At 45.2% G+C, this 12,945-nt stretch overlaps 2 protein-coding genes across 3 annotated transcripts; both read left to right on the forward strand.

Moving 5' to 3' along the window:
- Positions 1 to 724: 724 nt before the first annotated feature.
- On the forward strand, positions 725 to 2,590 carry MED7 (mediator complex subunit 7). 2 transcript variants are annotated; one of them, XM_041397686.1, is made up of 2 exons: positions 725 to 779; positions 1,638 to 2,590. In XM_041397686.1, exon 2 carries the CDS (start codon positions 1,656 to 1,658, stop codon positions 2,346 to 2,348), a length of 693 nt encoding a protein of 230 aa, XP_041253620.1. In that variant the 5' UTR covers positions 725 to 779; positions 1,638 to 1,655; the 3' UTR covers positions 2,349 to 2,590. The 2 variants fall into 2 exon arrangements, with proteins under 2 accessions (XP_041253620.1, XP_041253621.1); XM_041397687.1 differs by having other exon boundaries at positions 773 to 805.
- Positions 2,591 to 4,276: 1,686 nt separating this feature from the next.
- LOC121332341 (hepatitis A virus cellular receptor 1 homolog) lies at positions 4,277 to 10,372 on the forward strand. Its single transcript, XM_041397731.1, has 8 exons — positions 4,277 to 4,325; positions 5,696 to 6,040; positions 6,593 to 6,643; positions 8,606 to 8,685; positions 8,946 to 9,002; positions 9,423 to 9,537; positions 9,826 to 9,865; positions 10,245 to 10,372. Exons 1-8 carry the CDS (start codon positions 4,277 to 4,279, stop codon positions 10,336 to 10,338), a joined length of 831 nt encoding a protein of 276 aa, XP_041253665.1. The 3' UTR covers positions 10,339 to 10,372.
- Positions 10,373 to 12,945: the final 2,573 nt, after the last annotated feature.

The raw sequence follows: 12,945 nt of genomic DNA on the forward strand, positions 1-12,945 counted from the left end.
GTGAAAAACTGACATCCACCACGTTAACTTCAACTCCCCCTGGAAGGAAACTGAAAGAAAAGCAACGGAGCCCAACTGTTTGTCACAGTTATGGTCAGATTTAGCGTATTCTGCTGCAAACATTTCCCAGGGGACCTCAGAGGTCTTTTCCAACCTAATTGATTTTGTGATTTCTGTGATTGCTGTGATTTCTGTGAGGCTGTGTCTCCCTGACGAGCACCATCCTCGCTGTCCCTGCACCCCCGAGGGACGCCGGGCTGGTCCCTCCCGCCCCGACGGGTCCTGCCGCCTCACAGCGGCTTGTGGCGAGGGAGCCCCGCACCCTGAGGGGCCACGGAACCCTGAGGGGTCCCAGAACCAGTGGGCCACAGGACGCTGAGGGGTCACAGACCGCTGAGGGGTCACAGAACGCTGAAGGGGCACAGAACGCTGAAGGGGCACAGGACGCTGAGGGGTCACAGAACGCTGAAGTGGCACAGAACGCTGAAGGGGCACAGAACGCTGAGGGGTCACAGACCCCTGAGAGGCCACATAACCCAGTGGTCCACAGACCCCGCAGGGCTCCCCGCGGCCCCGGGACGGAGCAGTCCCCACCCCGCCATGACGGGAGCCACGCCCCGCGTGTGGCCCCGCCCCCGAGCGAGCTGAGTGGAGAAGTGTCTGACTGCTCTGCTTGACAGCCAATCAGAGTGAGGCACCACGACGCCGCCAACCAATGGGAAGCGATAGCAGAGGGCGGCCGGGCGGAAGCGGTTGTGGCGGCGCTGAGGAGCGGGCAGGTGAGGGTCGCTGGAGCCTCTGAGGGGTCCGTGTTCTCCGCCGGGATGCGGTTTCGGCTCTTATCTCTTCAGCACTGGCCTGGCGAGCCCCGCCGCGGGGTTTGGGCCTCCCCAGAGCCCGGCTCGGCGCAGGGCGGCGGGTGTGGGCCCTGCCTGGTTTCTCTCGAGGGCGCGGGTGAAGAAGGGAGGCCGCACGAGCAGCGGCTGAGGGCGCTTGGTCTGGTCAGCCTGGAGAAGGGCAGAGTGAGGGGGGATCCAACGGCGGGCTGCAGCTTCCCCGCGAGGGGCAGCGCCTACCTCTGCCCTCTGTGACCGAGGGAATTGCTGGAGCTGTGCCAGGGGAGGGTTACGTGGATATTAGGAAAAGGTTCTTTCTTCAGAATGTAATCGGGCACAGGTTCCTCAGGCTCTCCTTGGTCACAGTTCCAGGCCTGAAAGAGTTCAAGAAGCCTTTGGGACGTGCTCTCAGGCACGGTGGGGGGATTATTGGGATGTCCTGTGCAGATCCTTGTGTATCCCTTCCGGCTGGGGATATTCTGTGATTCTGGGGGGTTTGCCCACCAGCTCTCACCTACAGAAGGGGGTCACCCCTCTCCCTTTGGCTGCCCAGTTTACAGGTTGGTCTTTCATATTTAGGGACATAAGTGTTCTACGTGCTTCTAGTACAGTTAATTTTGCTATAAGTAAACCATAGTGAAAAGGTAATGTGGATTTGCCTGGAGTTTCCTGTATTCTGCACACAGATTTATCTCTTCTGGCTCATTTTCTCACAGCCATCTCCCATATTTTGTCTTTGTTTACATTTATATTATAACCTTGTGACACAAATTAACATTTGTTTCTTGGGTCATTCCCTAGGAATCTCATCTGGCAAAAATGGGTGAACCTCAGCAAGTGAGTGCCCTTCCTCCTCCTCCAATGCAGTATATCAAAGAATACACTGATGAAAATATCCGTAAAGGGCTGGCTCCAAAGCCACCTCCGCCTGTGAAGGACAGCTACATGATGTTTGGGAACCAGTTCCAGTGTGATGATCTGATCATTCGGCCCCTGGAGAGCCAGGGTATTGAACGGCTGCATCCCATGCAGTTTGATCACAAGAAGGAGTTAAGGAAACTTAACATGTCCATCCTGGTCAACTTCCTGGACCTCTTGGACATCTTGATAAGGAGTCCAGGGAGTATAAAGCGAGAGGAGAAATTAGAAGACTTGAAGCTGCTTTTTGTGCACGTGCACCACCTTATAAACGAGTACCGGCCTCACCAGGCCCGGGAGACGCTGAGGGTGATGATGGAGGTGCAGAAGCGGCAGCGCCTGGAGACGGCCGAGCGCTTCCAGAAGCACCTGGAGCGAGTGGTGGAGATGATCCAGAACTGCCTGGCTTCCCTGCCCGATGATCTGCCTCACACAGAGGGGGGACTCAGGGTCAGCGTGGAGCCCATGGATGCTGATGATGGCAGCAGCTGCGCTGGGCAGAGCGAAAAGCAGAGGGAGCGTTCTGGTGGCAAGAGGGATCAGGTTTTGGACAAAGATGCAGCGATGTGCAGCATCATCGATGAAATGACGTGAAGGAAACAGCTGGTTTTGTTAATGCACCACAGTGAGAGACAGAAGGGGTTCTGAGGACGCACGTTGTGTTTTGTTTTGCTGTTGTACAAGCTGATAAAGCATTCGTTGTGCACCTCTTGGAGGTTGTGAGTGACTGGGAAGATGAAAATGTTTAAAGTTTTGTGGTTTTTTTTGGTAAAAATAAAAAAGTCTAATTTTTGTGAGGCAGTAGGCACAGATTAAAGTTGGATTTTCCTGTTGTACTTTTGTTTGTCACTTGCTGCTTGTTTTGGGTGTGCCATTCTATAATTCTGTATGCTGAGTCAAGAAGAAATCCCTACAGAAGTGGTGTTTTTTTCTTGCACAAACAACACACAGGAACTTGGAAAACAGGCAGACAGAAGCTGAGATTACATCAAGGCATTCCTTATGGTCTGTGTTTGAGGTGAAATCTAAAGCAAATGGGTTAACTGTTGTCCTGTAGCTGTCACATCCTTTTATTGTGTGACCAGAATGGCTTTCCTGGGATCCTGGCAGAGCCAGCCTGCCCTGCCTTTCCTATTTTTGCAGAGCAGTTGCAGGATCTTGCTGGTAATTATCAGAATTGTTCCTCTAGCAGCTGTCTGCAGTTTCCTCAGAAACCACAGGAGCTGAGAGGAAGCCTTTTCTTAAGGAGTTCTGCTTCCAGCTACTGCATGCAGGAATCTCCCTTCATCCCTCTTTGTATCACTTCTTTCTTACAAATGTGTTGCCAGTTTGTTTCTCAGCTACATTAATCCCTTGGTTTTCCTGATTTTTCACTTAAAACACCTGTCAGTTTGGTGCCTCTGTTCTCCCATAAGGTAGTCACGCAAGGCAAGGTTCCAATTTTAGCATCTTCCACTCTACTCATAAATAACTCCTTAGTACTTAAATTCACCTGTATAAAACACTGTGAAGTAGTTTAGCTGCTTCAGCAAACGACATTTCTTGGCCCTTGATCACAGGTGCAGTTTTAGCCCAAACAATACAAAAAGACAAGATATCCTTGAGGAGAGTGTGGTGATCCAGGCACAGGGAGGTGGCCAGGGAACAGCATTTTTCAAAAGCTGTATTTCAGCATTTTGTCAGAGTGAGCCTTTATTCAATTTCCATGTTTTTCAAGTCTCCTCTCTCTCCTGGATGTTTACGCACATGCACGTGGCACTTTTAAATATGAAAAAAGACTGGCACTCCATTAGGCTCAATTGTGTAACAGTTTTCCAAAACCACCAAATTATTGCTGTCAAAGAACGTTTGCTCTTGAGTTATTTCTAAGAACCAGAATTAGAACGAGAAACTTATGATGAAAAGCTTGAATAGTTCATCCTGCAAATCTGTTACTCGGCCAAGCCCTTTCCACTTCCCACAGTCTGCTATGTATTATGTACAGAAGATGCTCTTGAGTTATTTCTAAGCATTAGAACCAGAAACTTATGATGAAAAGCTTGAATAGTTCATCCTGCAAATCTGTTACTCGGCCAAGCCCTTTCCACTTCCCACAGTCTGCTATGTATTATGTAATCTTTTATCCAAACCCTGTCTGCTGTGGCAAAAGCAGGTGTGGGAAGCAGTCTGGGGCAGTGGATTGCTGACAGTCGTATCAGCTCAGTGCTGCTGTCAAGTTTCACTTACAGTCATCAAACAGATCTGGAAAAAAACGAGAAGCAGTTTTGCGTGGTTGTTGTGAAGTGTTGTCACCTCTCAGTCAAAGCCCCGCCAGCAGGAGCTCATTGCACTTGTACCCTGCCCCAGCAGCTGTGCTGCAGCACACAGCACAACCTCGGGCAAAACAGCCCAGAGTGGACTGAGAGGCACACACAGCTCTGTCTGGAGATGATGTGCTAAGAAGGAAACACAGAAGTTCACAAAGAAGAAGTTTCTTGAATGAGAAGGGTGACCAGGAGCGTTGTTCGTCACCTTCAGCCAGAATGTTGTCTCACATCTGCCTGAACTGGGCTCTCCTGGTGCTGCTCACAGGTAAGGGGGCAGAAACAACTGGGTGGAGGTGGGTGGAGGTAACACACATCAGGGATTCTGAGGGTGGCAAAGAGAATTTTATCTTGCAGAAGGAAGAGTGGCCACGTCACAGAGGCTGCAGTTCTCTGTGTTAAAATAAAACTTCTTCACAGTGGCTCAATAGAGTTTTAATGGCCTTCTTTCGTTTGTGAAACAGAAACATGCTGAGGGTATGGTGGTTTTAAAGGTGCTGCTTCTTGGGCTGGCTGCTCATCTTACTAGTGGGCTTTTTTAGACGATGATTTGAGCAGAGACCTTTAAATTGTTTTAGAGAAGATGTAAAACAAGGACATTTCATTTTGGCAGGCTTTGTGAAGATGAATGCTTAGGTAGACAGGGAAAAAATCAACTGTGGCTTCTGGTGGTTTTTAGCCATATGAAATATTGGCACAAATTGATAATTTTTCCCTTTTTTTTTTTAAATCTTGAGGGAACAGACCTAGATTGTTAAGGGCAACAGCAATGAAAACAATATGTTGCAAAGTGGTAATAATAAAGACAGACAGACATTAAAAACTTGGTGGTAAGATAAATTCAGTAGAAAGAAAAGGGATGTTACAGATATTTCTTTTAGTTCTTTATAAAGCCTTTTATGATGAGTTACATTTTGAGCTTCCTTTTCATATTAAAGAAGATAAGTTTCCGAAACTTATTTCTAGTGTATTTTTTCGCTGTTGTGGATGGTCTACTGGGTATTAGGGCTCACTGTCTTGACCTGAGTAGTGTGACACAGGCTCCTGGATGCGTGACAAATTATGGGGAAGCAAACAAGTTAGAAACTATGTAAGACTTAGAAGAGAGAATAAAGTAGTGGAAAAAAAAAAAGTGACTTTATATAATATTCCTCAGAAAAGCCCTTTAACATTTCTTCTGATAAGAATGGGCAAAACCTGCCTTAAGGCAAGAGAAAAGGAAAATCATTCAGCGTTGATCATTCAGATGAAACCTGGAGTTTAGTTCATTGAAAGGGAAGAGTTTCCCACAGTGGTTTTGAGAAAAGTCAATTACTTACTGTTCCTTTGTGTGTGTGACTTGGGTTAAATGTGCACAAAGGAAAAGAGCCAAGAGACTGCACCTGGCTCAAGAGAAGCCCCAGAGTCTCTCCACTGCATTGCCTATGTGCAGAGGCTGCAGAAAATGTTATTTCTCTGAACGTGTCACTGGCCTGATCATTATCACTGCATCAATCCTGCCAGGACACATCTATTTGTGCAAAATCTGATCCAGGAAAGCCTGGTCTTCTTTGAGATGGGAGCTTTCAGGACAAGCAAGATGCACAAGAAGCTTCCACTTGCCCTGTGCTCTGTAACTATTTGTCTTTTTGTCCCCAGGCTCCACAGTATCAGGATTTGTTGTGATAGGAGAGGTGGGTCAGAACATCACTGTGCCCTGCCACTACAGTGTCTGGAACAGAGGCAGCATCACATCCATGTGCTGGGGTCGGGAGAGGTGCCCCAATTCAAAGTGTTCCCAGCCCATTATCTGGACAGATGGCTGGAGGGTGACAGAGCAGCACAGCAGCAGGTACCAGCTGAAAGGGGACCTGCAGGAGGGGGACGTGTCCCTGACCATCGTGGACGCCAGGGAAGCAGACTCTGGGACATACTGCTGCCGTGTGGAGATCCCAGGGCTCTTCAATGATCAACTGACTAACCTCCAGGTTGTGGTGAGGAAAGGTGAGTGCAGAGGAGTGCTCTTGTGAGTGCCATTGTGGTGGATCTGCTCCTGGGTCTGGACTTCAAAGCTGGTGGTGGAAATGATTTCTGCAATCATCCATAAGACTGATCTTGGGGACCTTGCACATCTGCTGTTAGTGCTACCTCAATTAAGCTGCTTTTGGCGATATTGTTATCCCACTGCAGTTAGAAAAGGACATGATGTTTTCACGGAGCATTCTTAGAGACACCAAAGAATTTAAAAGGAAGGGCAGCATAAAGTATTCATCCAAAGCTTTGTTGCTGCACCTTTGTCATTGAAACCTGTGTTTGATTTTCCTTGCTTCATTCTAGATTAAAGCCCAGGGATGCACAAATGAGAAGCTTTTTATCCATTCTTCCTTTGATTTTTAGTTTTTCCCTTGCTTGTGATACTATATAGAACAAGTGGCTGACAAATGTACTTGTGCTTTGCTTGCAAATTTTTACTATAAAAACAGTGTCTCTTTCTCAATATGCAAATGCCCAATAAGGTTAATTATGTGTTTATTTTGTTTTATATTTTAACATCAGCAAGGATCTCTACTGCAAGTCCTCACACTTACACCTCTGAACAGACCTCAGGTAATTTTTATCCAAGTGTCAATAGCATATACAAGCCATATTGCAAATGGGGAATCTTAGGAAAGAAAAAAACTGATGATAAATGATGGAAGTGTCTTGGCTAAAATTTATTAAACATTACAAAAGATCAGAACTTGGATTTAAATTCTGCTTGGTATTATAGAGAGTCTAACAGAAGGAACTTGTATATTTGGGAGGAAGCTGCTTCCAGGTGTGATGCTTAAGTAGATGTTTTAGTGGTGCTGCAAGGTTTGCTTTTATTTGACTGTTGTTTTGGTTTGTTGGGGTTTTTTTTGTGGTATAAAATCTCACCTGATTTCTTCTAGAAATGCATCCCATGAATGGTAAACCATAACTTGTAGGAGTTGTGTGTACCCACTATTTAATCAGAACTGTTTTATTGGACTAGCTCAAAAGAACATCAATTTGAGAACATTAAATTGTCCTTCCTCCTATAGCAGTCAGCAGCAGACAATCAAGGAGAATGGTAGAAAAATGTCATTAATTTTGTGACACAGTGCCAAATTATTCTTCCACCCTGGTGTAATGTGTGTCCCTGAGGCTGCCCACAGCCTCTGTGCACATTTAATATTGTGAGGTTCCTTGTTGCAGGGGAAGAGACAGTGCTCAGCTATTCCTCATTTGTTTTCTCCATTCCCTTCACAAAAGGATAAACTTCTATCATGAAGCCGCTCAGCTGCATCTTTCCAGTCTGAAAAAGACATCTTTAATTTCCACTACACAAGAGAAACCTCGTGGTGTAGCAATAGCTTATTTCCTAGATTCTGAAAAAAAAAAAAAAGAATCAGGGATGCCATTTGTATTTCTCCCTCTATCTTGTATGTTTCCAGCTAAGCAGCTCCAAATTAGTGTTACAACAGTTGCATTTCCTTTTTGGAAGAAGAAGTGAAAACTTTCTCAGACAGTTTCTATTCTAGTTGCAAATAACACTGATTCCAATCTTAGAACTCAGGGATTTTCTTATCCCTGTGACCTCTTCCTTAGCTGGTGGTGGAACAGTGTTTGAAGTTTTCAGAATACAAGGTGGTGTGTGCATGGTCACACTGAGGGAGATGGGAAAAGGTGGCCACGTGCTTCTGATTTAGAAATACTCTAGAATCTGCAGTGGAAGCTGATGATCCTGTCCTCTTCAAAATAAAGCTTCTGGGATAAGGGTAACAATTTAAAACATAAAAGCAACCAGCTGAGGTTGGCACAGAGGGAACTGGAGATTTTGTGTTCAGGAGTTTTTTGTGTCATCTGACAACACATGGAAAAACTGGGACTGATGATAGATGAGAGAGAAATTTGTAGCTCTTAATTTTAAATGTTGCAAGCAGCTGTGCTCTGGGAAATTACCTCAAAATGTGCTGCAGGTCCTTATGCAAATATATCACATTTTTTTCAGTCTGTTTACTGTATAGCTGCCTGGAGCTTTAAAAGTATCACCTGCTTTCTGTGACTCTGCATCATGTGCTGCTTCAAGGCCCTGAGCTAATCTTCGTCAGTTTTCAGCTGATATCCTAAGTTTGCTTTGTGCATAATTTTTTGCTTCAAGGCCAGGTTGGATGGGGCATTGAGAAACCTGGTCTAGTGGAAGGTGTCCCTGCCCATAGCAGGGGATGATATGGGCTTTAAATCCCTTTTAACCCAATCTGTTTTATGACCCTATGGCCACTGTTTCTTGGCTCCAGCACCGACTGGTAACTCCTTCCCAGTGCTGAGATGACAGTGGGAGCCAAGTATTTCTAAGAAGGAGTTCAAAGCTCTGAAAAGGACAGCAGAAACTTCAATATTCAGAGTTTTGTGCTGCCCTCTAAAGGCACCAACCTCATGATATGCAGAGCCCAGACTGCTGATACACACAGAAGTTCAGAGTCCAATGTCAGCAGTACAAATTCTTATCTGTAGAGGCAGAGCAGTTCTCTGTGCAAGTGATGTGTTTGTCTTGCCTTTGCTCAGGTCCTGACAGCACCAGTGACTCCTCCTTCACTGTCACAAGGACCTGGCCATCAGATTCTGCCTCAGAAGCTGCTCAGACTGTAAGCATCAACCTTGCTGTAGCACACCTAGACAGAGTGGGTGGACTTGAGAGGTTACTGGGTCATCCCTACAGGTCACTTCCACTGCTTTTGCCTGGTTGCAACAGAATATTGTTTTGTAGTCTGCGTGTTTAGTGGTTATGAAGAATGCTTATGTGCTCATTATTGGGGGGGGTGGGGGGAAGAACCCTGCTTATCATGCATAAAGTACTTCCTTCTTGAGGGGGAAGAGCTTTAGCGACATCTGTATTTCTTTTCAGGCCCCTACTCCCTGCTCAGGCCCCTCAGACTGCCTGGATGTGACTGCAAACCTGCAGGTATGGCCGGAGTGGAGCTTGGGCCACCTGAGAGCACAGGGGTGCCCTGCACTCCCCCTGCAGAGGGGGTCAGACAGGCAGCTCCGTGTGTCCTGCTGAGTCCTGCAGCACACATGGGAGGGTGTGACATCATGAGACATCTTACTCATTAAAAAAAAAAAATCACCGAATATTATGAAACCTGAATAAATGGGATTTGTCATAACTTCAGGTCTTCTGAAAACCTCAAAGACTGTTTAACAGCACGGTTCACACAATTGTTGCAGAGATTCTGCTTGAAACTGGGCCTGTTTCTCAAACTAGGTTTTGGTCTCAGGTGTGCTTTTCCTGCACAGTTGAAAAACACACAGAAGGCCTTTGGGTGTTGCACGAGTTTCTTGCTGTCAGTTCCTCTAATGCTCCTTGGCTTGTGTTTGACAGAACACGTCTGTGTCACTCCCCAGTCAGCAGCACCCAGAGCGTGGGCTCTACATTGGGCTTGGCTTATGTGCAGCACTTCTGCTCATCCTGATTTTGGCTCTGCTCCTCACTAAACGTGAGTACTTTTCACAGGCAGTTACTCAAGGATTGTTTAGGTTTGTCCAGCCACAGCTGGGGTTGATGCCACATCTCCCACTTCAGGGCAGGGAGCTGAGGTCCCTGGAGGCCCCTGTGCTGTGGCTGCTGACAAAGGGAATTTCCTATCCTGAAAACATTTTTGAAGTTCCTGTATTTTGTTTCTTACACTTGAGTTTATCTTTGAACCTACTACTTTACTTGCTTCTAATGGTTTAAACAAAATTAATTATTTTTGTTCTTTCTTTTCATTCTGAATGGTCCTTAGAATATTTTTACAACACGAAGAAGATGGGTGGTTCTGCAGGGTAAGTTTTCTGTTCCTGCTTTTGCTAATAGGACAAATGAGGTTGTAGAAAAAAAATGTTGGTGTGCTGACCATTCCACCACATACTTTGGCTTTCTTTTTTAACTTCAAGTTCATAGAAAATATTATAAAAAGAAACTAATAACTCCTGCTACTTTTTGTTACTTATTAAGCAAAAATAAGTGTCACTGTCAGTTCACAACATTAGGGAGCTTGCTAACCTCAGGTGTGAATTGTCTCATAAGTGGAAAGATGATTCATTATCAGTCATGATCACATGTTTAAGCATATTTTACATGTTCTAGTGATCTGGCTGATCTGTTCTTCTGTGGTTTTATTGTCTGTTTTTGGTTTAACATTATTTTTACTCTTTTGTGCAGCTTTGTTGCATTTCGGAGGCCACGAGGTGTGGGAAGCCACAGTGCCCTGGAAGAGGAGAATCATGCAGAGGAAAATGTTTATATCATACACTAAGGACTGGATGCATGGCTGCCTTTGTCATTGCTGGGACATTAAACAGTTTGCAAAATGTTGGCTGTTCCTCTGCTCAGCAGCTGAACGTGACTGCACTACTGAAGCATTATTCACATCCTAATAATAAAACAAATAAAAGCTACACTTTAAATTAAAATCTTTATCAGCCTTTTCCAGAGACAGAAACCAAAACTGGCATTGGTGGAACTTTCCATTTCCTAAAGAAAGTTATTATTGTATTTATTATCTGCTTCAAATTCTCGCTTCCTTGTTGGAAAAAAAAAGAGGAAGTGCCAGAAGGGCACAATTGTGTTCACTGTGGGTTCTATCTGCCACCTTCCACAGAGTCTGTGCCATCAGAGGGCAGAAGCAATCTCAGAGGTGTGTGACAAAGAGGTCACATGGCCAATCTTGGTAGCATTAGTAATTTAATACACACTTAGTTGTATTTTTATTGAAATCAGGTATAGCCTGTTCTGGTAACAGCTCAGCAATGCAATATATTAATGTCTGTCCACCTGGAATTAAATCTGGAGGAGCTATGGCTGCTCACCCTAGAGGGGATATCCTTGAAGCCTACAGCATCTGTACCTCAATGGGCAGAACAGTCACAGCTTGTGTGCAGAGAATTATGACTAAGTGTGAGGTTTTTTGGCAAAGTACGTCACTGTTTTCCTGTGGCTTTCTCTTCGGGCACATCTTTATCCTGAGAAGCCCTTGGGGTGGAAAGTCTCACTTCAAAGTCTCTAAAAAATCTGAACAACCTTCCCCCTGCCTTTGTAAAGTTAATAAAATTCTTTTCTTAGCTTGCAGAGAAATCATGGACTTTGCACAAAATATTGGCTGGAAGCTGGCCTTGCCTTCACACGTCTCTAGATATCAAACTACTCTTAATTCCTAAAAATATTGAAGGAGTTTGATGGATTTTACCTCATAAATGGAAAATATCTGTGGCCAAGTGCCTTTCCTCTATTGCTCCTCAGTTAGTGATGTGTCCCAGCTTTTATTCTCTGCAAAATGAAACCTTGGTTTACTTTAAATAAATAAATAAATGGAGTCAGTCCTGTGGGTATGAATTGCAGAGCAAGAGACACAACACACCCAAATCATCTTTAAGTGGAAAAATAAGTGTCCCTAATTGTTTTTAAGAACACATTTTAAACAGATGTTGGGAAAAGAGCAGAAAAGCAGCACAGGCAGGAGAGACACCAACTCTTACCAAGCATTGGTCAAACCATTTTGTCCTGAAGCTCATCCTGGGCAGCAGTGTGGAATTACCCAACAGAGACATTGCTGCCACAGGAAAAACTCAGAGATGCACCACAAACTTTCTACCAGTGAGTTAAACTCCAAAATGATTTCAGCAATGCAATGAGGCATAAAATCAGTAAATATTTTTGTTAACAGCTGAGACTTGAGGCTATGATCTGGTGGTGCTTTAGGGGGAGCTGGGGTCAGTGGAGAAGTCCCCCCTTGTCCCAGCTGGTGGAGATGGGAGGGCTGGGGCTGGCTGGGGAGGGCAGTGGTTTCCCCAGGGGTCACAGAGGGTCTGCCTCAGGTGGGGTCTTGCAGGTGAGTGGTTTTGCACAGACTCACAAAGGAAGAAAATGCTCATCCTGCTGAGGAAGGAAGAAATGGAAAGCAAATTGGGACAGGTGACCCTGGGGTACTTTGGGTTTTCACTCGTGATCTCTGTTCTCCTGGGCTCTCTGTTGTAGCAGGCTGAAAAGGTGAATTCATGGCTGACTGAAGAGTGGGAGTGCTGATTTTGTGTGATCACTGATCCCAGGGCCAGGAAAACTGATGGACAAAACCAGCTCTGCCATTTTCTGTCTTCACATCATGTATAGCTTTGTGTGAGAAGGTACTGAATCCAGAAATTCTGTTGTCAGACTGTATTTCGCATTTGACTATTATTAACAATTACTGACCCCAAATTTCTGCCCCTGCTGCAGACAGTGCTTTCCTTCTGCCTGGCTGAGCATGTTGCTGCTGCAGGCTCCAGTCCATGAGCTGGAGGAAGTCTGATCTGGTCCCTGAACTGGCTCTCAGGAAACATCTTCAGCAATTTCTGCTTTCCACAGTTTTATGTAATCAGTATCTGCTGGGGTCAAAGTTAGACACGTGGGATCTCCAAAATCATCTGATTTCAACTCTTCATGCTCTTAAGAAGTTTGTGAGCCATCCTTAAGATTCCTAATCATAAAAGATGCTTGTCCATAAGGATTTTTAAATTAATATTACAGACTAATTCAGATTAATTCTTGCATCAGCAAGTTTGTCACGTAAAATAAAGTTCTAGAGTATCTGATAACCAAAATCTTCAATCAAGCAAAATCTTTCTGCACTGCAACTGCTTGGTAAACAGACTTTGCAAAGGTAGTGTGGAGCAAGAACTTTGCCTTGGACATGCAGTGTAATACACATCCACAAAGGCAGGAGCTCCCTGGGCTTTTCACTACCTGCACTTGTCAGTGGATCTTGGAAGAGGCATTTCAAAATGAGCCTCAGACACAAGCAGGTGGCACTTGGAAGCCATTCAGCCATCAGGAGATTGTCTGGCAGCACACTGAGACACTGAGCTGATGAGCTGAAAGAGACCTCTTT

The sequence above is a fragment of the Onychostruthus taczanowskii genome, unplaced genomic scaffold (assembly GCF_017590055.1).
Source record: "Onychostruthus taczanowskii isolate IOZ18803 unplaced genomic scaffold, ASM1759005v1 scaffold14, whole genome shotgun sequence".
Classification (NCBI taxonomy): domain Eukaryota; kingdom Metazoa; phylum Chordata; class Aves; order Passeriformes; family Passeridae; genus Onychostruthus; species Onychostruthus taczanowskii.

Excerpts from the sequence above, each read along its gene's own strand:
- LOC121332341 (XM_041397731.1), top strand. The coding sequence starts at position 4,277 with ATGTTGTCTCACATCTGCCTGAACTGGGCTCTCCTGGTGCTGCTCACA. Across the intron at positions 9,538-9,825 it reads GGCTCTGCTCCTCACTAAAC|AATATTTTTACAACACGAAG; the intron begins GTGAGTACTTTT and ends AATGGTCCTTAG. Across the intron at positions 9,866-10,244 it reads AAGATGGGTGGTTCTGCAGG|CTTTGTTGCATTTCGGAGGC; the intron begins GTAAGTTTTCTG and ends TCTTTTGTGCAG.
- MED7 (XM_041397686.1), top strand. The coding sequence starts at position 1,656 with ATGGGTGAACCTCAGCAAGTGAGTGCCCTTCCTCCTCCTCCAATGCAG.